Genomic DNA, 24,718 nt, shown 5'->3' on the forward strand with positions numbered 1-24,718 from the left:
CAGGCTTTCAGCAAAGATTTGAAGATTATTTCAAATATTTCCCTGTAGCACTCTCAATATTTCTTCTATGATTAATTCCTCCTAATGACTTGAAATCCACTAATTCTCATCTCTACTGCACTGTGTACATATATCATCTTAATTTAATCTTTGTTAAATCCCTTCTTCTGTCAACTTACAATGGTGCATTTTGTGACGTTTTAATGTCAACCAGTTTCCGTGTTGCTGTACATGAAAATTCAAAGAAAAAAGCTAGCTGTAGGAGGACAATTCAAGGCAATATTCTTGACCTTTGAAAAGCAGTGAAAACTAAATAATCACTATTTCCATTCTTTCTAAGTGCCTTCCTTAAAGACCTCCTCCTATTTCTAGTTCTCCTCATGACAGAATTTTAAAAAAACACTACCGTTCAACATTACTAGTGTTCCCCTTAAATATACCAGACAGGAGAACTGAATCTGTACTGTCCTCATAAAACCTCATTTCTTTTTGGATTTAGTTTGCATTTTTTCCTTTGGCTTAGGAAAATCCTCTATTTAATATTTCTAGACAACTTCTCAACCCCCTGTTCCTCAGTTTATCAAGCACTGACTTGCCTTTTGCTATATTGTCGTATTACCACTGTTGCAACAGTCTTATCTATATCATAAAGCACTATGGGAAAACCTTAGTTCTTTGGTCACTTTATTTTCTTTCTGATTATTTTCTGTCTCCTTTTGAAACAGCATTTAGGCATGTCCTGCTACATTATTTTCTTCCATTTCTACTCACTTTCTATTTTAAACTCACATTGTATTATCAACTATTTGCACACAAATAACATTTGGTAAGATCTGGTTTTATATAAGCGCTACATAATCACAGAAAATACTTTATTATTTTTTCTTAGTTTTAACTACAGCAGGTAAAAAGGAGTGGACTGCAGACCATAAACCTAAGCCTCAAGCCAGAAGTCTGAGCTGTGTTAAAAAAGCATTTCAAAATTTATGTAAAATATTTAGCAAAACAGAATGTGGTACTGAATCTGGTAAATTCGAAAGACAATGTATATCCATTGATAGGGCTCTGGCTTGTGGGGAAATTTATTTATTTATTTTTTTAATACTCCTCAACATTAAACTATTGGTATGATCAGGGACAGTCATTTTACTTGTCTGAGCTTCTGTCTTCTTCCTGCCTCTGTTCTGTCTATATAGAATGTAAAATCTTGGGATCACTTCATATCAGAGGTAGGATACAGAGTATTAAATACAGATATTAATAGACTATAAAAGAACAGACTTTCTGATATTGGTATAGTATTGACACAAATTATTAATTATTTATTAATAATAAAGCAAGCTTTCAATTCTTTTTAAAACTGGATAAATTCTGGTAAACTGCAAGCTTTTTTTCAATTTCCTAAAAATTAAATGTTGATTAAAACAATATATTTTTCAGGTTAAAAAGAACTTTCCTTGAGCAGCTTTCTTTACAAGAAATATTCTTTGGCCATCTAACATAATGTTTGACAATTTAAATACATTTTGAATTAAGTTTTAAAACCAGAAAAAGTACAGTTCTATAGACAAAGGTTTAATTGCAAAAGTAAAGAAGAAAATGGAAAAATTAATTAAAAAAAACCAAAAAACACGACTACCACCTTTTCCTATTTGATGTCCACATTTGTAATCACAAAAGTATTCCTCTGGAACACTTACCATCTCAAAAATAGCACAGAAACTGTTTAGAATAAACTGGGAGCTGATAGTCTGAAAGTAACCAGGTATTCTGGAATTTTCTCCTTTTGATTTTACTGTAACTGACCAAAGAAGCATCTATGACTGACAATTAAAAGAAAGGTTTTTTTCCGCAGTGGAATGAAGTGGAGCCATGTGAATTTCAGAAACTGCCTGCTTTGATATTGGCATTATTAATATTATTGGATTCTTTTAAAAGAAAGCATTTAAAAAATGCTGCCCCTCTCCAACAAAGAGAGACATTAGTGACATCTGTTGCAAAAAAAATGATCAGAAAAAACAAGCTCAGCTTAAAATTTAATTAAAAGTTTCAAAAATCTTAAAAGGAGAAGTTCCATATATGCCTGGAATAAACATTTGACTTAGCACCGTTTGCAGGCATACGGCCTGCCATACTAAATATACATCTAATTTTAAAAGAAATTATAATTTTACACAAACTGACAATGAACTTATCTGTAATAACAAACATACCCACGTTTGCTGCATCAACAGTTTGTGGTATCTTTGTTGACAATTTCTGAAGGGCCTGTTCACCATCTGTCTTCTCTGGTGAGCTGTTACGTTGAGACTGCTGCTGGGCTTCATCTTCAGCAACAAATGAAATTACACCTAAAACAAATAGATACCAGGTGTTATATTAGCCAGGGCATTACCTTTATAAAACAGACTGCCAGACGGGTATAAGTACTTCCTCAATTCAAAACTAATAAAAAATGAAGTAAAACTTCCACACCAGATGTCAGCCAGCTAATTATAATTTATGGTAATAAAAAATATATCTTGAGTGAGTTCAAATAACCATTTCTTCTCCCTAAAGTGTTTTTCTACTCTATAAGTACATGAAAAGATAAGTAATAAGAAATACAAGCAAACTCACTTTTTTAAAGTTATAAAATATGGTGGATAATAATCTTTCCTTCCAGCACAACTTTCTATGCATATTCTTGATTGTTTCTGCTATTTTTTTAAATCACAGTGTTTCATTCCAGTGCTATAAGATAATAAATTTAATAGTTAACATATTCCTGTGATATTATTTCTTTTTCACTGTATATTAAGTAGTAATCCAGTATTTAGGGATTATCAAATACATAGAGATTGTAAAACCATGATTTTTAAATTGGAAGATCTCTATTTGATAATAAAAAATCTAATTTAGAGAAATCTAGTATGCATATAATTCCTTTAAATAACATTACTATCATTTTGGGAAAATTGATATACTGGCTGTAAATAAGCAACTTTTGTTTCTTGCATTATGTGCCTCAGACTATGAATTTTAAATCTACATAGATTTTTTTAAATACTACATGTCATTATTATTTTATCTAAATGACTGTCCCTCAGTATTTCAATATATTCTGGAGAGTTTTAAAGTTGAAATAAATACATGTTGCAGGTTTAATTCTTGCCTTATATATACAAGGAAAATCTAATTTGAGGAGGTGTCTTATTTTATTATATTATACAGTAAGAAATTTTCCCATGTGAGATCCTTAGAATTTATGTGAAATGGTCTCCTAAAGTGAACTTAACTAAGTCTCTTTAAGGCTTTGGGAAAATTATTCATAGTGGAGCTTTTTTAATTCAAAATGGAGAATTAATATAAATTTATGAGAACAATTTGATTTGAAAATGCCTACATTTAATTATATTTTTTGTTTCTCCAGCTTTGACAGGGATAGATGTGTGGTAAGAGATCGCATGTCAGACGGAACGTGCTGTGCTCCCTCACACTGCTGAATTTAGCATCCTACTAGCAGGAATAGCTAAAGGCTCATGTGGGACCTGGAAAGGGGAGCAGCAGCGAGGTGGGGAGATGGCATCACACCGGTCACAGCAGCTGGCTCAGGAAGCCGCTGTGACTTTAGCAGCCAGGAGCTGATCAACCTTCCTGGACACGTACCTGAAAACACCCATCTCATTTAAAGGCCACAAGGCTTAACTTTCCCTCCCTTAATCACAGACTTCTGCAGAAGGCTGTATTCATGCTTCTAAACATTCTAGTTTCATTTCATATCATTTCAGGAAGGATCAATCTTAATGAAATGGCCTCATGGTTAGTTTTATAATAATATTATGGTAGAAGGATGTTAATCTTGAAAGGAAAAAGAAAAAAAAAAAGGAGGCAAAAAAACATAACTAAAGTCAAATGCTACCAGGATGTCTTGGAAAATCAAAATTCATTATATGCTCAATGGTAGCTACACCAGGTGGCAATTTCTACACAAGACACACTGACAAATTATTTCTGCTAAGAAGGATTACATTAAATCATTACAGGGAGGCAAGGTTTATCATCTCCACATTGCCACTGTCTCTTTTTCTCTGGAAGACAGCAACTGGACAGCACAGGTATAAAACACCAAAGCTGAAAACAAAACGAAAAAAATGGAAACAGGTGTGTACTTAAATCCAGAAAAAGGAATATAGATTTAAATATATTGGAATCCCAGATTTTCTTCCCTCTATTAAGAAATTCTGTACAAATAAAAAACAAATATTAAAATAAAAATAGTTAAAAGCCAAAACAAAACCTATTTAAAATAAAAAATATTTACAAATTCCTAAAATTAATCACAGTACAGAAACCAGAAATCATGTCCAAATAAGCAGGAGAGTGATTGCAATTTCAGGAAATCATTAAGTATTTTCCAAAAACAGTCTTGAGAAAAAAAGAGATGTGTAAATACCATAAAAAAATAAAACCATTACAGAAATCTCAGAAGAATGAAGTCGGAAGAAAATGCTCAAGGTATACAAATATTGATGTAAGATGACATTTTTGATGGCACTAATAGCTAATGGATTTTAGGATGTATACTGAGTAATCTGATTTTATCTCAATATATAATCTCTAGTATAATTTTGGTCTATTGCAGCACAATATTAGAGAGAAGCAAAGTGCAAGAGAAAGACTCCATTAATTTTAATACCATCCTAACCATCAATATATTTAAAATAGCAAAAATGTTAATGAGTAAAAAATGCAATATTATAGCTTCAAAGTTCATTGAAACTACTTGAATAAATGCTGAAACTACTTGAATAAATGCTGAAAGTCACAGAATTCATAAATCCTAAAGCCACCTTACAGTACAGAATATTTTGTTACACTTCATTTTAAAATTTAAGTAATTTTTCCTTCTAGTCCTTGCTTCCAGTGATAATGAAGGGTTGTCTGTATTTCATAATATTTTACTGTGCATATGTGCATGTGAGAGAAAGAGGGTCAGAATGCAAATGTTCAGATTTTAAATTTTTTTATTTCATCAGTAAGTAAGGAGATGGTAAAACTAACTTTTTTGGCTTTACACAAAATGTGCTCTCAAAGCACCAAAATAATTGGCTGAAGAACTCTGAATAACTAAGTTCTTATTTCCAGCAAATCTTGAAATGCTTGAAAAGTTCCAGAACTGTAAATTGCTAATGCTCAATATTTCAAGAGCTAGTGGAAGAACTATGGTAACTAAAAACTACTTGAATTTCTAAACCACTGTGCTATTAATCTGACAATCACTTGATCAAAATATCAGTGAAGAATTGTACTAGAATTGCTGACAAGTTTCCTTCTTTATGGAAAATAGATCTCAAACAAACAATTATGTTAAAATCTTGATCAATAAAGGTGACTGGACCAATGTAATGTATTCAGATCTCTGCAAGGCACTCAATTAAATCTGTCAGAGTATTTCAGTAAAAAAATAATCAGTTTTACTACAGATGGCATACATTTTTAAACTCAGTTTATCTGCTTAATCTTAAAATATTCATAAATTGTCTTTCATAATTTTCATGGGCATGAAAGTATCAACTTCTGGCTCAAAGGTATTTAAAATTTTTATTAGGGGAAAAAAGAAAATCATTGCTGGCAAGAACTGCAAACAACAAAAAAAAGTGTATTAATTTCAGGTCTAATATAGAATGCAGAAACCTTATCAATGAGGACACTTAGTACGTAGTATGCTCTGCATGACTTGAGTCATTAAATGAAGACAGAATATTTTCCTAGGAAGTGTTCATAAGCAAAATGCTCTCCTAGTTGGGGAGTGAATGGTGCAATCCAATGCCCATTACTGCAGATGAAGACAGTTGATGATATATAAATATATGGATTTATTTAAGTTATGGGCTACGAAAAAATTCCAATCAAAAAGCGTTTTGCAGGATGGGAAAAAGCATTTTATACAATGAAGAGTAAGAAAAAGTCCATAGCACTCTATGAAGTAATAAAAAATACATTGGAAAGGTGCAGAAATACTGCATCAAAAATGACACATGTAAAATAACAAATGAGCATGTTTATGTTTTTTCATAAGGTTCTGTTCAACTTGGCTCTAATGTTATGAAAGGGCTTTGATACAAGAAGTTTTGGCCCTTCAGTTGTGAACACACTGTCATCCTACAGAACCCGCTGCTGCTTACACCATCTCCAGCGAAGGCAGCACTATCTCATGTTACCTTATTGATACTGCAAAGCAACTGATAAATCAAAATTTGTTCATACCTAACAGACCCCACCCAATGTCTGGCTTTTTTTCTTGCATCTCACTGCTCAGCTCTGACTTTGGTCACACATTATGTAACAATGTAACTTGTCAAAATATCACGGGTGACAATTTCTAAAGCATTCATTCAAAAACAAACAAGACCATGTACATCACAGAGATACTATTCCCACTGATTCAATTGGCCACAGTACTATGCCACCATTAAGTATTTTAGAAAATAGCACTCCTCAGTTGTCCTTTGGCATATATATAATACCAAAATTGCCAGAGCAACAATACAAGAATTCCTAGAATTATACTGAAAATTAATAATTAAAAATTACATAAATTGTGAGGCTTTCCTTCTGCTCATACAACGTTGCTTTAAAAGGTTTCTTGGTCAAAATGTCATTGTATGTTTTCTAGCTGTACTACCCAGCGTTTAAATATTTTAAACAACTTTAATCCACATATTAATACTGAAGCCTTATATTGCTTCAGAGAAGATGCACCTCTTTAAAAGGAGGCAGGCTGTTGTATTTCCCAATAAAATCGCAATTGCGATACCACATTAGACTGACTCACTGGCTATAGACTACAATACCCCACCCCTGCATCCAATTAAGAAAGCAAGAGATATTGAAATTTTCCCTTTTGGTATAATTTGAATGAGCTATTTGGAAGATATGTATTGTACATTATTATTTTCTGGTGCAGAGAGATGAGATAAAACCCCACAACATCCCAATATTTGAACTAGAAATGAGCAGAAGGCTCTGTGGCCATGCAATTCATCACACATCTGAAAAAGATATAGAAATGCTTGGCTTGTGGTTTCAATATACCAGCGTGATCTTAATAAGCATACGTCTTGGGAGTAGGAGGAGGGGGTTTTATGTTTTCCTGGTGGGTTTTGGGTTGTTGTTTTTTTCCTGGCCATTGAAATCAATGTATAGTTGCTGTTCTCAGAAAAGTTCCACAGAGGAGGTAAGATAAACTTAAAAGATGAGTTTTGCCAATTGTTCTGGCGATTTTTCTACTGACAAAGAGATCTTTACCATAGGATACAACAAAACTTTATCATCTCTATTTTGCACAGGAAAACCTCTGTGATGATAAATGTAAATTCTAAAGAGTTTCTGTAAATCACACTACTTATTGGTATACTGGGACTAAATTAATTGCTCCCTGCATCAATGAAAATGAAGCAGAAAAAGCTTTAAGACTCATACATAGAAGAAATCAGTGAGTGACAAATCCTGCTGTCAGCTATCACTCATACATGGTTTTGTAGCATTTAATAAAGATGATTTTTTATTATTATTATTTACAGTTCCCACTGTCTGTTCTTAAGGTGACAATGAAACCATAATGTGAAACGGCACAGGAGAGTATGCAACTCCAACTGCACTAGGATAGATGGAAGGGTATGCTGGGGTTCATCATGCCAGGCGGTGGCATGTATGAATGGAGCAGCCCTTCTTCAGAGAACTCCAGTGGTCCAGCAGTGGAGGTATGCCACAGCCATTCGTGGTAACCAAGCACCCACAAGATCCTTCTAACTTTTATTACAGAAAAATTAGGCTCAATTTGTTAGGGTGTCACAGTTGAAGAGGAAGTGCTTAAAGCAAAGGTACAATGGACAGGTGCTGGAGATACAGCAACGGCGATGAGAAGCTACAGACTGTCTTCCTCCCGCACGTGATTTTATGATTCCATTGAAATTAGTGTGATCAGTAGATCAATTTGCAGAAGTCCTCCAAACAAAGAAATGGATAATGTTCTTTTCTAAATCAGATTTCACACAAGTGTTGAATGGAAAATACTGTTGAAAAAATGTGTTTAATCAATTCATTTACAGGCTAGAATGTACTGGCATGATCTTCACCGTTTTATTAAAATTGTCCTAGAGCTGCAGTCTGACAGGCCATGGACTGTAATATATTGCCCTTTTTCTTCAATGTAAGCTTCAAAAGCTCCAAGTAGCATGGAAAAGTGCTGCCTACTAAGTACAGATATAGTTAAAAAACAAATGAAAGGTAATACATGAAATTAGAAAGCTCCACTCCAAAAGCTAGAAAAAAATTTATGGATAAAAGTACACTGACTATAACAGATGTGTATTTTTTGCATGAGAAATATTCAAGCTTTTTAAATTACAAGCTTTGGTCTATTCTGGAAAAATTCTGGTCTATTCTGTGGAAAGAAGAAATAAGAGTTTGATAAAAGATAATGTAGTATGTAAAAGATGCTTTATCAAATCTAAAGAAAATTGCTCAGTTACTTAGAAAAGAGATTGCTGGAGAATTCTATCTGGTGCCAGAATCTTGTGTGAGGCATTCATTAGCTATTATTTTTATGTTAAAGCTGTCATACAGCTACAAACCAGCCAAAGCATATATTATTAGCCCTCTATTGGAATACTTCCAAATGGACTCTTGAAAAGAACTGGGCCCATTTTTAGCTTAGCAATCATAAAATAGCAAGAAGAAAAGCAAAGTAGTATAATTTTCTAACTATGTAATTTTGCAACAAAAAGGACTTTGAATGCAACAGAAAAATGAAGACCATTTACTCAGTACAACTTATATGGTAAAAGTCCTTTTATGACAATTTATTTTAATACAACAAAAACAGCACTAGCAGACCAAGGCTACAAAGTCCTATAGTTACAAGTCAGGGAGTTATAAACTTGAAATCATCCATCAGCACTATGACAGTCTTCAAAGAGACATCTAAATAGTTGTTCTTTTTTCCCCACAAGATAAAGTTTATTCGTTCTGTGGATAGTTTTTGAACATCACTTTTTATTTTCAATCATTCAATGTGTTGACTCCATGGATTATTTACTTCCCTCTAAACAAATTCACAGTACTTAATAAAGAGTACCTTTCTTTTTGGCTGTTTAAATTATACTTTAGTTCTACTATCTTGAACCTAGAGAGGACTAAGATTCCTGAGTCATAATTAATTCCCACTTGAGTCACCTACATCTAATCTGTGATCCTCAAGCTTCAAGCTGGCTGCTGAAAAAAAAATCTTAAAAGTGCAAAAAATGCATATATATATATATATCAGCTTTGACGTTAAAGTTTCCCAGGAGCTAAAAATTCTGCTTTGGGGAACAAATATGACTTCCCAGCCTTGCACAGTATGAAGCAGACAGACTTCCATTCTCCTTGAAGCCACAAAGTAAGTGCTTCCTAATTGATGTTACCTTAGATAGGACACATGGTAGGGAGGTTAGTATCACACCTAACACCAGACAGCAAAATCAGCTGCTGCTTTTCAAACCTGTGACAGTCGCCTCTCTTTCCTTCACCCCTCTCCCTCCTACAGCAGCTGAACTATTAAAGAATGTGTAGAGGTTTCTGTGACATAATCGAAACTGTCCCTGCTCCAGAGGAAGAATTAACACCATTTCCTAAGGTAGTGATTAAAGCAAGCACTGAGCCAGGGGTAGATAACTGAGCCCTGTCTGTCTTTAAAGGATAACTTCAGCCTTCTATCAAGTTATTTTAAAGCATAAAATAAGCTAACGGTTGCTGAAAAGAAAGAACATACGTGGCTTCCCAGTCTTTGAACCAATAACTTTTCTGTCAGATTAGGGAGGCTGGCTGTTCTCTTTTTTTCTCATTCAGTGAACATATAATATTTCCAAATGTAACAGAAACCATTGTAATAGAAGTTAGGGGAATGACAGAGCATAGGAGATGTCAACCCAAACACACCATCTCTGTCCCTTTGAAGGCATGGATTTTACCACGTCTTATTAATTGATAGATCCCTTGGAAATCCTTCTACTGATACTTTCAGTATATATAAAAGAAATGGGGGTTTTCTAAGCCAGAAGAGAAGAATATTCCTAAATCTTTAAAGCCTGGAAAAAAAAAGCATAAGTTAAAATATAGTGCATCCTCAGTATTTCCTGGTGAACATTTCTGATGGTTGCAAATTTCATTGAAAACTGACTCCTACTGATAGAAAGTGCATTTTGTCTCAGGGCTAAGATTTAACAAGAAGGCACTGAAGTCTTCCTGTGGCACTAGGTCAAACTTTGTTACAAGTATTGATTTCTTTTCTCAAATCACCTGTGAATTGAGATGGCATTATTACATACATTTTACACACCAGGTACTGTCACATTAAGAAGGGGGATTCTCTCAACCCTTTATATTTGATCAGCCTGTCAGTTTCCCAAGAAAGACGAGACCCTTGCGTCTGATCAGCCTGTCCGCTACCTGTGTTTTGACAGCCCCCTGTATCGGGGGGTGATTCGACCAACCGGTTCAGGGACCCCTGCCGACAGCATAGCTGAGTCAAGTCCCTTAAAACAACTACTCACATCTCCAAAGACTTACACAAAATGAACTTCAGCTGAAGGTTTTTATTATACAAAATGCAAGTTTGTGACAGAATAAGGTTCAAAGATTGCCAGTGATAGCCCACTGACTGCAGAGCAAGCTTAAAACGATGCACTTCAGGGCTAGCATGAGTTAGTCACAGAATAAAGTTCTTACCCAATAGGCTTCGCTATGGAGGAGAAGACACGTTCAGCCCATCAACTGATAACGGAGTCTTCCCTATCTTCTCCCCTCCTTTGCATATTAGCACACATCCTCAGATAACACTACTGAAGCTCTCTGCTAACTACACATACTCTTCAAGCAGGGTCTTGCTGTCTTTCAGGGGACTATTTGAGTTGGAGATCGTGATCTCCCACTACCACAATTATCTTTGTCCTATTTTCAACTAATTTTCTGTTGATGTCAGTGGATTGCAACACCTTATCATCCTGTTTCCTCTCATAGCCAGAACTTTCTTCACTTAAAGGCTTCTTTCTGTGTAACTTAGACAATGGTGTTCTTTTCACTATCTGGTCTTAGCTTCTCATCCTTCCCAAGGTTGACTCCTTTGACTGGAAGTCCCTTCATTTGTACCAGCTTTAGAGAGTAGGTCAAGCTTGACTGAACTTTGTGCACAGATTTGTTTAACTAAGTTAAACACTAAATCAGAGTTTGGAAATTCAAGAGTTTAGAAAACTCCCCCCTCTTGGACTTATTCCAGTCCAAGACCATTCTATTTTCTTTACATTTAGATGGAGCTTGAGTGACTCCAGTCATACACATTTTTGTTACTGATTGGTATCATATGCCCAGCGAGGTGTACCTTGGAGGCAGGTAACTTTGAGATGGAGGCGTGCATTGTTATCACAATGAGATTATTTCATCTGAGGAAAGTAATTTCTCCACAATGGTTGGCTCATAAGCAGACATCTACACATAGATTCTTTATTTGACAACTTGTATGCAGCTTGACAGCTGTGTGGTACCATCAAATTCCCATTCCCACAGGGAACTCAACAGAGCCTGGCCGCGGGGTCTCCATTCCACTCCACCCTCCGTCACTCCTATCGGCATGTGCTGAGAAGACAGGATGTGTTTCTTAGGGAGCTGTGGCAAAGTAGATTCTGTGCATGCCAACCATCCTGAAAGCCACAGCTGTATTTTACCCTAAAAAAAGCTTTCTGGAATACTACGCTTCTATTGGGTCCCCCTTCTCTTTAATTTCCCCCCAAAGTAATTTTCCCACAGATATTAAAACCATAATGACCAAAAGAGCAAACTAGTTTGGCAACCTCAGGGACAAGATTTAATAACTTTTTAATGTTGAGAAAACAGCTATCATTAATCTCAACTGTCTAAGAAGGTAGCAGAATCAAGTGTTTGGAGTTAAGAACCCACAAAATCAAAACTATACAGTAAGCATTTTGGATGAAGAAATTTATCCAGTATTAGAAATCCTTTCATTTAAGAAGTTGTTAAAATCTAAGTTTCCTGCAGTGCTATTCAGTTACTTTCAAGAGTGTGTCCTCCCAGATACACTCTCGTACTCTGCTGAGCATTACTACAATAGCTACTCTATAGGGAAGAAAAAGACCAATTGTACAGCCTCATTCTCACAATTGTGCTTTTCATATTATTCAAAGAATTAGCACCATGGAGTTGTAAACTTACTACTAAGAATATGAAAATTATGAAAGCTGAATTGTTAATAAAATACATGCTTTAAAGACTTATTTGCAGGACAAAATGTTAAATGTGACATGCTGATGTTAATTAAGACAAGCAAGAGTTTTGCTGTTGTATGATAAGAATACTACTATAAATATGGACTGATGCAAATTATTGCTATTAATTTTAGGCATCCCTGTACTCTACACATCTCAAATAGGAAGCAGCTTCACTACATTCTATGTAAGCACTCTTGCCTTGTGGTCAACAGACTGAATTTTAATCAAGGGAAGAATCAAATTCTGCTCTCTGCCTTTAAACTTTTGGTTCTAGTAGCGCTAAGATAACTACAGCTACTCAACAGGTTCTGGAAAATTAAATTTAGACCCAAGAACTTGGTCATAATTCAAAATAATTAATTCCTATTAAGTCAATTTTCATGGACCAATTAACTGCATAATGTTGCACATATGCTGGCATTTTTTAAGCACCTGACCACATATTTATAGTAATATATCTTTAAAAATAAAAATGAGCCAGCATAAAACCCAGTATCAGCAGTGGTTATAGCCTTACTTCCAAAAGAAAGGTTATGTTGAACAGAAATGTAAGCATTAAATGTAAACAGATTTAATCTGCTAATTTATAGGGATATTTTATATTCTTGTCTATTGGGTCTGACTGAACCTCACAGCAGCCCTCATAGTGCCATGCTTTGTACTGGTAGCTAGAAAGGTGATGATAACACACCAGTTTTTGCACAGCATCAAGGCTGGCTCTCCAACCTTCCCCACTGCCCCTTCACCAGTTGGCTGGGGGTGGGAAAATCTTGTGAGGGGACATAGCCAGGACAGCTGACCCAAAGTGACCAACAGGATATTCCATACCATATGACGTCTGCTCAGGCATAGAAGCTAAGAGAAAGGGGGGGGGGGGGGGGGGGGGGGGGGGGGGTTGGGGGGCATTCATTATTTACAATGTTTGTCTTCCAGAGCAACTGCTACACGTACTGAAGCCCTGCTTCCTGGGCAGTGGCTGAACATTGTCTGCTGATGGTAAGTAGAGAATAACATCTTTTGTTTTCCTTCACTGCCACACACACAATTTTTGCTATTGCTTCATTAAACTGCCTTTATCTTGACCCACAAGGTTTTCTTCATCTTATTTTCTCCTCCTCTGTTCTGGTGAAGAGGGGAACGATAGAGAACCTTGGTGGGCACCTGGTGTCCAGCCAAGGTCAACCCACCACAACTTGGGTTCTACATTGTACCTTGAAAGATTCCTCGTCTCCACGGAGATACAGTCAAAGTGTAAGCAACTGTGTCATCTGGTTCTACAGTAATAACAGGTGCGCCACCCACCACTGAAAGATCTGAAGATACCTGGTGAAGAGAATTCACAGAGGAAAAATCATCAAAAGCAAGTTACTGTTGCAAGAACACTACAGGCACAGTATCCATTCTACTTGCTTTGAAAAGTAGGATATAAAGTAAGTCCTAGCCCATAAGAAAGTCTTAACCTTTAAGCATATGAAAAGAATACACGTTGTAAGAGTAGTGCTGGCATATACAGATCATATCAAGCATAAATTTTGAAGTCATTATTCAACATGAGTAGAAGTATCTCATTTAGAATATGGAACTACTTGCATATGCAGAGATTTGCAGTCAGGCCTTTAATACTTTACATACATTTTCTTTAGAAGTGTAACAAAGAGGTTTAACAGTAGTGATCCATCTAACTAGACAGAGCAAAGCAAAATCTGAAGTGCTGTTTCAACATCAATTGCTATATCTCAAGTGATAATAAACCATGCTTTTTGATATGTCATATTTCGTAAATGACACGTATACAGTGGCACACATAGTAACTATTTGAAAAATGAAAAGATCAATACAATTTTCATAGGCTGAACTTTAGATTTTATAAACTACAAAGTTGATTGCAGAAATATAGAATGAGAGTATTCCTTAATTGCATCTCATTTCTTTGTCCCTTGTATAAGTTTGCTACGGACAGACTCTATGATCAGCTGCTCACGAACAGACATTCAAGTCTGACGCATTACCAACCACAGCTGACAATTATCTGCTTAAGTCACTGGCTGTGCAGAAAGCCAGCAGGTGGACTGCATGACTGGTTCTGCTCACACACTCTCTTCTGTTACCTCTGCCACTGGGTGAAGCAAACTGCTGCTGAGAGACTGTATTTAATGACGCCACAATTCCTGCAGTGGCTATCTGACTGAAGGTGATGATTACCACAGACATAGAACTCTTTTAAAAAAATATTTTCAGGATATCATGTAGTACTGTAGCATGATTTAGTTTCTTATTATATTAAATAATAAAATTGTATCTGTGCTGTTTAGGTGAATTTTCAGTGAAATAACAAATCAAGTCAGAAAGGCTTTTTTTTTTTTTTTTTTTCCCCAGCTCATTTATTCATTTCACTAATGACCTCACCTAGCCTGTCAAGCATCTAAGACTTGGATTCTAAAAAAGATCTTTTTCATGACAGTAAAAGTATTAGATGCACAGATCATTTTCTTCCACCCCAAAGTTTTTTGGTTTTTTTTGTTTGTTTGTTTGTTTTTTAGTAAGTTTTGTTCATACTTTCTGTAGAGAAAAGCAGTTCTAAGATCAACTTGCCTTCTATTACAGCCAACCATTGCTATAATGTTTGTCCTCTCTGGGGTATTTATGTTAATATAATCCTTTATTCAAGTGCTAGTACAATCTGCAACTTCTATTCCAAGTAACAGAGAAAAAACCAACTGTAAGGCAATATCTTCCTCTTCCCCAGTAAACTGGCATTTCAAGCTAGATATTAGTAGTCCAACAACCAAAAATAATAGAAAAACTGACTAGTTGTCAAGAAAAAAACGAGCCAAAAAGACAATGACGGAAAGCCTTGTTGAATTGGCTTTTTATGTAAGAAAAAGTAACATGGAGGCAGAAGCAAAAGTAGGATAAATGTGATTAATTTAAATTGGATAAAAAGCAGGGAAGTAGGGTAATACAGTTTCTGTCAAAGACTGGACATATCAGACTAGTTTCCACCAAAAGATGTCAAAGTAAAAGGAACACTACTGGCACAGTTGACTGTAAACATGAAACAGATGTGCATTGCTGATGAATAAATATGGACTGGAGCTTTGATGGTTTTAAGTCATTCAAAAGAAGGTTTGGATACCTTTCCAAATAGAGTAGAGAATTAACAGAAGCTAAATTATTTTAAAGTGAAGTTGTTAACCCTAAGGAAGTGATAGCATAACCCAACAGGAAAATGTTGAGTATAAGCAATGAAGTCATGTCAGTATATATGTGGCCACTGTTTCAGTGTTTGAATCCAGATGCTCATATCAAGAGACATGAAGGAATTCTCCCTTCCTGCCCCTGCATCAGATTGGTAAGACTGCTGGATTTTTTCCTTTGTTCTTCTCTTAGTGCTGGACATGGTTAACTTCCTAGGATCATCTGGGATGTTTACTTAACAAATGCACTGGTTTTTCACTGTTCAAAGACACTGGCAATCTCAAACCCCATTTTTCCAAAAACACATTACAGTTGTCATCTTTTTTCGCAGGTCCCATATTTTTTTCGTAGAGCTAAGAATGATTTTTTTTTCTTTCATGGTGTAAGAGTCACATAAATTAGATATTCTGTGAGTTTCTAAACTAAATGTTTACTACATAACTGCCTGTAATTCTAGGGCGTGGAGACCTATGGATGCTTGTGGTCCCTTCTAGTATTATATTTCCACTAAGTGCTGAGTAAGTCCATTTTCTTCTTGCATGAAGTATATATCTATTGCTACACTGTCTCTTGAAGAGGGTTCATCTTCCTTTTGTCACTTTTTTGTTCAGTATGGATGGGATGAGAGGCAGGCAATGGACAGGCAATCATAGCTTCTTGTCACCATCCCTTATGCATTTTTTACTGGCCAGAACCAGCAGAATTCAACAATTCTCAAATGTGACTAGACAAAAAAAATAATAATAAAAAAATAAAAAAGGGCACCTACTTCTGAAAGGTACACACATATTTTCTCCACTGAGCTGTAACCTACCCCGGTAAAGGAAGGTAATATTTTGCTAGGAAAGATCTTGAGATTTTCACTCCTGGATAGAGCCAGAAATGTTTTTTTCCTTCACAGTGGATAGCTTTGCTGCATATACTTTATGACTGAACTCCATCAGATCCTAATTAGACAGTTTTTCATGGATATCTGAAGTCTGATTGATGATGATCCCCACCTATAGAACCACAAAACACTAAGAGTAACACTTTTTTACCAAGTAACTAGAAGTTTAGGGCAGTGGCCAGACCGGTAGATCCTGGAACCAGCTCCTTGGCCCTAATATGCTCAGATGGAAGAGATTAACTAAACATCCAAAGAGAAAACATGTCTTAATACTTTACTGCAGGCCTGTTAATACGATTCTCCATTCCTTTTGTTGGCTCTTTTCACAGTTGTTTCTGGGTGCCTACTTCCTCCAGCTAGACAGAGAACCCAGATAGTTGTCTAAATCTGTGGACTTCAAGGCAAGAATTGTCTAAAAGAAAGCAACCAACAGCTCGGAACTTTGTCACCTCTTTTACCCTTTTTTATGAAAGCTTCCAAATCCACTGGAGGTTTTGTTCTCTCTGAGTATGAATTTAATGACATAAATCCTCTGAGTCTTTTTATAGTTGTTCAAAAGACATCCCAGCACTAGAATACCCTTGCTTTTAACAATCTAGAATCATATGCATGAGCCTGTGCACAAATTTTTATTATTATGTGTATACACGACAGGTATAAAAATGGTACTGTTGATATTAACACTGATTACTTTTAAGGTATTTTTGTCTTCCATCACCACTCTAATCCTTAATGAAAGCAAAGATTTTTCTCTACATACATTCTGTACAAATCATGCTGGAATGATAGATCTGAAGGTTTGTGGTTTCTCTTCTGACTACATTAAAATAACTGAAGTCCATATTTTGAAAAATTCAAAAATTATGCTTGACTACAGTAAAGCAGTTAACTTGGCTGTTTTAAATTTTCCCACTTTCATGAAAACTTCTAGAAGTTAGGTACTGGACATCAGAAGCTAGATCACAAAACATTAGCTTTCTAACTGCATAGTATTTTCCCATGAAAAATTATGCAATTTCTCACTATAAATGGTTGTGAATCCCCACTGTTCCCTTGGTAGTAAATGAGTTCATTACTAATTTATAGAGAATGGTATTTTTTTGTAAAGACAGAGGTAGACTTGTTACCTTGGGATAGCACTAGTTACCGCCTTATCTCTGTGCACGAGCTCTCTCTCAATAATTTGTCGTTCACTCATTTGATTTATTTAATCTTTTCACCTCTCAAACGCTGCAAATCATTTAATGCTACCTGAAATGTTTGCTAAAGTTTGTCAATTGATTTTCTTCTTTATGAGCCTCTAATTCTCCTCCTTTCCTTTTATGGATTTTCCACTGTTCCCACCATATTTTAATGGTAATTGGACTTTTAAAAAAATATATTCTTTTCCCATTTGATAGTGTTCTTTTTCCCCCCCTTGTGTCTAAAATTTAGTCTTCCTGGTAATGTTTTAGTTTAATAAAGTTTCGACTAATTCAGTTATAATCACACTACTTCATAAACATATATGCTTCTCATTTGCTACACAAGCCAAATCCTAGAATTGTAAAATTCTAAGTAGCTTCCTGTCAGTCTGCCTTCTGTAATCATATTTCCCAAACCCTTCCTAAAGGTCTCATTAACAGCTGTATTCTCTTGTCCTCACCCACATGCACAATGTATGTACTGCTCCATGGCTGCACACCAAGATGAAATCAGAGTACACACTGCCATTTCATGGATTTTTCCCTTCAAGGGTAGAAAGACAGCCATGGTATGCTTCAAAATGTCCCAACTCTAAATTATCAGAGAACTGGGACTGTAAGGTAAGCTACCATACACAATACCCTCCTTCCATCCTCTCCAGCAAAGTATCAAAAAGCTTTCCTTAGTTTTTTAAGGTGTTAGAATTCTCGCAAAAGAGGAAATTAAAATACAAAAACTTGAACATCTGAAATGACAAACTACCCAATGAATTCAGAAATAAAACATCTATCAGCAGTACTGTATTCAACATTTTTTCTATTTATACACATAGTTTCATGAATACTATTTATGCTATAAAGCAATGAGTACTAAAAGTGATGTTATGAAATATGGGTATAAAACACAACAACTGACTACTGAAGGTTTCTCTTATGATATCCTGTCAGCTTAGTAACATTAAATCTGAATGCCTATTTCTGTATTAATTTAAGCGTTAACATACCTTGATGCTGAATCAACTAATCTACATTACTATCTAAGCCTTTGCACCAAAAGATAAAGCCAGTTCTGTTCTTAATTTAACCAAATTCACAAGCCCAAATATGCAACAACCCCCCAACAGCCCACACACATTGCTTATGTGTCATTCTCCATATTGACTTTCCCTGACTGAACATCCTGACATAATGTCCTCCAGCTTCCAATATGCACCAAAGACTTATGCCATCATTGTCGCTGCTTCCTCTCCCTTCTCCTGTCTAACAGCTACATATTGAACTGTGTTTCCACAATGAGGCAGATCTTGATAAAAATGCATTTTTAAAAAATTAGGCCAAAATGGCAAAAATACTGGAGCTATCCCACCAGTTTTCTAGCTCTAGTGTGATATAGTTAAGCTTAAAAATGAAACGACTTTAACAATAGATGTTCACTCCATCGTGTTCTGCTGATAGAATCCAGTGTAAATAGTAACTAACAGATGAAAGTCTCGCTCAAGTACCTTCTGGACTGAAAGTAAGAATGAGTTTAGGATCACAGTAAGAACTTTGGGGTATGACAATTTCCATTGCTTTTGGAATTCAGGAAGATTCTGCAGTAATTTGATCATGTGTGAGTTACTCTCAGGGGAAAGTACTAATGGTCAGTGACTACTGGCTGTTCCTGTAACATCAGATGGACTCTCTTAAATGACTAGAAATGCAAGAGTAGCTGCTCAGCCAGTCACAGAAAGGATTTTTCATGCTATTACAGCTATCAAAATGTTTATGTCTTTTTCTTTCATTCATGTTCACATTCTAAAACCTTTTGGGATCAGATACTGACTATAATGAATATGCGAGTAGTGCACCCAAGAAACAGCCATTTCATTATTTCTCTGGCCATTATAAATCCATGTTAAAAATTGTACATAACTGATGCTACCTACCCTCAGCCTGCTGTCACCTTTCCTCCTACTGCAGTCATTAAACTCCCTAGTATTCTCTATGCTGCTCGCTATTCCTACTGAGGTGAATATTCACCATCTTATTGTTAATGAATCACTCCCATTCATTTATCTTTATAAGCAACCCAATTTATCTCTGCTATTTAAGTTATTCACACCTTAGGGGCTCCAGTCTCCAAACAGTGGTCACAACAGTATTATCTCCTCCCTCCAATATCCTGACAAGCTCTTTGGTTGTAACAGACATCGCTCACTAGTTACCTTTTATGTATTCCTTACGTTGCAATTTCCCTTTCTCTAATGGCCATGTGATTTATCAACTGTGTTACTGAGACTAAATGATCAACCTCAGATGGCAAATGGATACTAAATGTGCATGGCCACACTTGCACATGCACACAAGGCAGTTTATAATAATATTAGAATTCATACCAGGAATCCTATTTAATGAGAAATGTTCACAGACATTTGAGGTTCCAATATGGCATAATGTCATGTAATGCCTGTCTGCTTAAATGTAGCTATATTAATATAATAACAATACATCCAAGAACACTCAGACAGTATAAAAGACGGAAAATGTGAAAGTATGCATGGGAAAAGTCCAGAAATTTCAGATTTTGGGAATAATAATTACTTGCAAAGATCTAAGTGCAGAGGAGAGCTCAGAGCAAAGTGATGGCAGAATTTATATACAGAGAGCTTTAAGTCAACTTAATTCTAAATATTAGAAAGCTATTTCCTATTAGAATGTATTTTTATGAGGATTGTATGTAGGAATAGCACACAATTTTAGTCACAGATGTAGCACTATATGATTTTACATTTTATCATAATCTGCAAAAACATGTTCTCAAAGGCACCTGAATGTACCTAAAAACATCTACTACAGATCATTATTATTAGGCAAGTAAATTTTGAAGTAAGAAAATAGGGCTTAAACAGGGGCTCTTTTATCAACAAAAAAAATCTTCAGATTTACAAGCTATCTAATATGAGTCAATGGAATCATATGGAATTGCTTCTACCAGTTAGTGGGAGAGGCAGTCCATTAGCATTTGTCATAATTTGCAAGGAGGGAGCAATGACCAATTACAGATAGATTAACTGGAATTTATGGAAAGAAGACTAGCATTCATAGAACTTTTTGTAATTTAGGAATGATCAAACCTGAATCAAGACAAAAATCTTGTCTCAACGGTATCCTAATAAATATGAAAATGTCAAGAAAAAAAGTAATGAAACTGTATCATTATGAATAATTCTACACCAGAAAAGAGTAAGAACTTGTACCTAACAACAATATTGGTGCATACAGAGTACATTAACTGGAAATGTTTTGGGGAGAGGCACTCTCATGAGAACCATGGAACAGAAAAAAGGAAATCTTGGATTCCATATCCATCCGATACCAAAAAATTAAATTCCTTTTAAGACAGAATCATATCAAGAGTGGGGTTGCATAGATACATACTTACATACAGTATTTATACAGCTAGAAACAGGTGGATCTACACACACAGACACACACACACAGAACTTATCAGGCAAGAATAACTGCAGTTTCTTAAAATATTGACCAATTTAATACACCTGCAATCTATGTAACATTGGGGATTCTAATTATAATCTTTGTGAGTATCCTATTGCCAAAACCCCAATCATATCAATGTTAATGCTGTCTTGTAAAAACTTCTACTCGTAGTTCTTCCATCCTTTAACATCTTTGTAACATTCCTTGGCATAACCATTAGAAAATACACCAGGTGATCTTATGTGTGAAAAATTTTTAACTTTATAAGCAAACTAGGAAAAGACAAACTTCCACTTCAGTGTTTATCCCTATACCCTAGCAGGTCTATCATCTTAAAAAAATATATGGATTTATTCTTCCCATAGTTTATGTATGAATTATACCCATTTACAAAGATTTTGAAAGAATATTCTTCTTCATTAATAAAATCTCACATCAATCAGGAACTAATATAAAAATGGTAAATAATTAGTACATAATTTTAAAGATGTTTATTAAGTACTTTAGAGGAATGTATAAGCCCAAGCTCCATCACACCATGCAATTTAATAAAGAAAAAAACAAGAAAAAAGGAAGGAGTTTGATAGACTATTAAAGTAGTCTTTCACTACTATTTCTCATATTTTCACAGTATAATAGAATTAATTATCTTTTTGAGCAATGTAAAAAAACCCCTGTTGATAGTGAATAAAATACTTTGGTATTACACATTTTAAAAAAACTAATAAAGAAGTAAAAAATAAGCTAAAATGGAATAGAATTTCCAATAAAATTTCTGTTTTACAGCCTGGATCCACATATCATTATCAGTCCTTCAAGTTCGTAACAAAATTAGATGCATTATATGCATAGGTTTTGTTAGAAAGACAACGTGTAACATAAGAAACATCAATGCTGTTCAAAGTTGCTGTAATAATTATCATGCGATCACTACAATTAACTCAGTGAAGAAATGCTGAATTTCTTTAATGACAAATATCCTCAAACCCACACAATGTATATTACATCTTTTCAGTATCACTCAGAAAATAAGAACTGTAAAATAAAACAATGAAAACAAACCGTAAATTATTATTAGCTATCATTATGCAGAAAATTTGCTCAAATAAATCCATCTCCTAAGATTTAATTTTTAAATTATAGCATTCTCCATTGTCTTATATCTCAAGTCATTATTTACACATAGCCAGAAATTATAAATGGAGCATTTACAAAATATTACAATTTTAAACTAATTTATCAGTCACAGGTTTGAAAACTCATTCTGCAGAACTGTAACATGGCTATTTAGGATGAATAGGAATGAAAAGCCAATCTTCAAAATTATGGTAAAAAAAAATCATTTTTTCCAGACGTGAATAACCAAATAAGCATAACTTCAAAAATGTCACATGACACATCAAGCCAAAGTGGTGAGCGGACATATCGAATATAATCAAATATACTGAAATTCCCCTATCACTTTGTATAACAAACAGCAATATGCTCAAGGTTTCCATTTGGAAATTATTTTTCATGTCTGTTTAACAATATTGACAGGCCCTACTTATTAAAAAGTTAATGCTCCAGAAATATGTCAGAACTGGGTCTGTGAGAGTCACTGATCAATCTGATAAACATTTTTTTTTTCTATGCTGTCAAGAATGACAAATGTTTCAAAAGAAGACTCCATTACTTTCCCTAGCTCTCCCTTTGTGCATTCCTCGCAGGTTCCTGAGTTATTAGGAATTCTTTTAACTCTTATATTTTCTTTTGCCATCAGCATATTATAACACTGAAATAAAACATCTTTACGTTGCACTGAGTAGATTCCCCACATAATTCGCACTTGTTCAGCTGCAACCCAGAGTTCTAAAAAAAGTGTGCTACAAAATCCCGTTTCACAACCCACCCAGGCCACCTGCCGAGACCTATCTACTCTATCTCAGAAAACAAATCAGACCTAAGGGCTTACTATACCTTTACCTGATCAAACAATTTCATAGCAAATAATCACACACACACACAAAAAAACCCAAACCAACCAAAAAAACCCAACCACAAACCTGCCAATAACTACGGTTATTCTTATGTTCTGTAGGCCTTTGTACTATTCATTATTGCTATGAAAAATGCTTTTTCTGTAGTGAAGCCTGTCAGAGAAGCTCTGGCAGGTAATGTGGAAGCCAAAAGGATTGAAATAGGATGGACAGAAAAAATCAGAAGGATTATGGAATACACAGATTTACTTGTGGTTAAAGAGTACAAACTTGATGAGGGTATACAACCTTCAGCAATAAGGTTACAAGAGTCGTGTGGAATTTATTTTCAGGCAACCTCACAAACATTACCAAACAAGACTTATCCTGAACAGGGAAGCCCTTCATTAGAGGTGTACAGTAAATAATTTTGTTATTTTGAGACATTTGTTACAAATACTCAACCTTCATGTCATTCTTTCATTGGCATTGTAAAGAGCTAAAATGGATGTACAGAGGATAGACAGAAATACATTGAAGAACAGGGGATTTAATATTTTTTTTAATGTATTTATTCTACAATACCTTTGGAAATTATTAACAGTTTGTATAACCTAATACCTGAAAGGAAATTTATCTGAGCCTTGCAATTCCTCTGGAGAGTTTACTTTAATGACATGTATTCTGAACCACACAGAGAAAACCAGTTAAACAGTTTTATATTGTTACTGCAAAACCAAGCCTTGAAAGAACTAGGCATCTTTATAGCTAAAGTTACTATCAAAGCTGTCATTAGAAGTAACCATCACCACACCAGACAATTATTTATATTCAGCAGAGTTTTGTATAAAAATCAAAGGAAAACGGTATAAAAAATTTTGCCATGAGACTAACAGATTGGATTTTTAATAGAAATACTTTACACATCCTACTCTTGTAGGATGATTTTAATCTAATTTTATAGCCACTAAAATCCACTTACATTACAGTCACTAACCTCTTATTCAGTATCAGAGAAGGATGTGCTCTCTGGCTGACATTATACGTCCACAAATTCTTTATGAATTCTTTTGTGACTTTTTTCAGACCCAGGAGTAAGCTAATCATGAGAAAGGCTATTTGTTGTAATGTCCCCTAGCACCAGCCATGAAAAGCACGGTGGCAATATTCCCCTAAGGTTTACACATCAATCAGCAGGAAAGAGTTCATAAAACATTCACATTTTTCAAAGGAATTTATGGAAATTGTCTTTTTATTCATGGAATGCTTTGTGGGCACTGAAAGTGTTTTGCTTACCATTTTTTAAAGGTAGGCCGATGGAGTCATGCACATGACCTCCACTGAATTCCAAAGGCACTTCCTCCCTCGCCAACTCTCTTGATATGTACTAATGGTTACACAGACAAGCAAACCACACATGCACAAATTATTGCAGCTCCAGACATGAACACTCATACGTGTTTGAAATGAGAAAAGCATTATTCAGAGGGAAGACGGCTTAACAGAGGAAAAGAAAGACTATTGCCCTTTCCTCCTCCCAGACTTAACTTTCACTTTAAATACTCAGTTTTGCAGTAGTACCCTTATTTTGGTTGAGGCCATTAGATAAATATGGTGAATACTGAGAAACAGAGTAGCATATATACAATGTAATTAATTTTTTAATGAAATGAGTTTTTATCAAGTTTATAGTTTAATATATTC

General features: G+C 35.1%; 1 protein-coding gene across 1 annotated transcript in view; it reads right to left on the reverse strand.

Annotated features, from left to right (window-relative positions):
- The window catches only part of CFAP47 (cilia and flagella associated protein 47), a 342,945-nt gene that overhangs the window by 144,452 nt on the left and 173,775 nt on the right, over nt 1–24,718 (reverse strand). The window contains 2 exon segments of the mRNA XM_027782493.2: nt 2,214–2,351; nt 13,517–13,628. Of these exon segments, the coding sequence (XP_027638294.2) occupies nt 2,214–2,351; nt 13,517–13,628 (250 nt within the window).

This window comes from Falco peregrinus, chromosome 4, assembly GCF_023634155.1.
Source record: "Falco peregrinus isolate bFalPer1 chromosome 4, bFalPer1.pri, whole genome shotgun sequence".
NCBI lineage: Eukaryota > Metazoa > Chordata > Aves > Falconiformes > Falconidae > Falco > Falco peregrinus.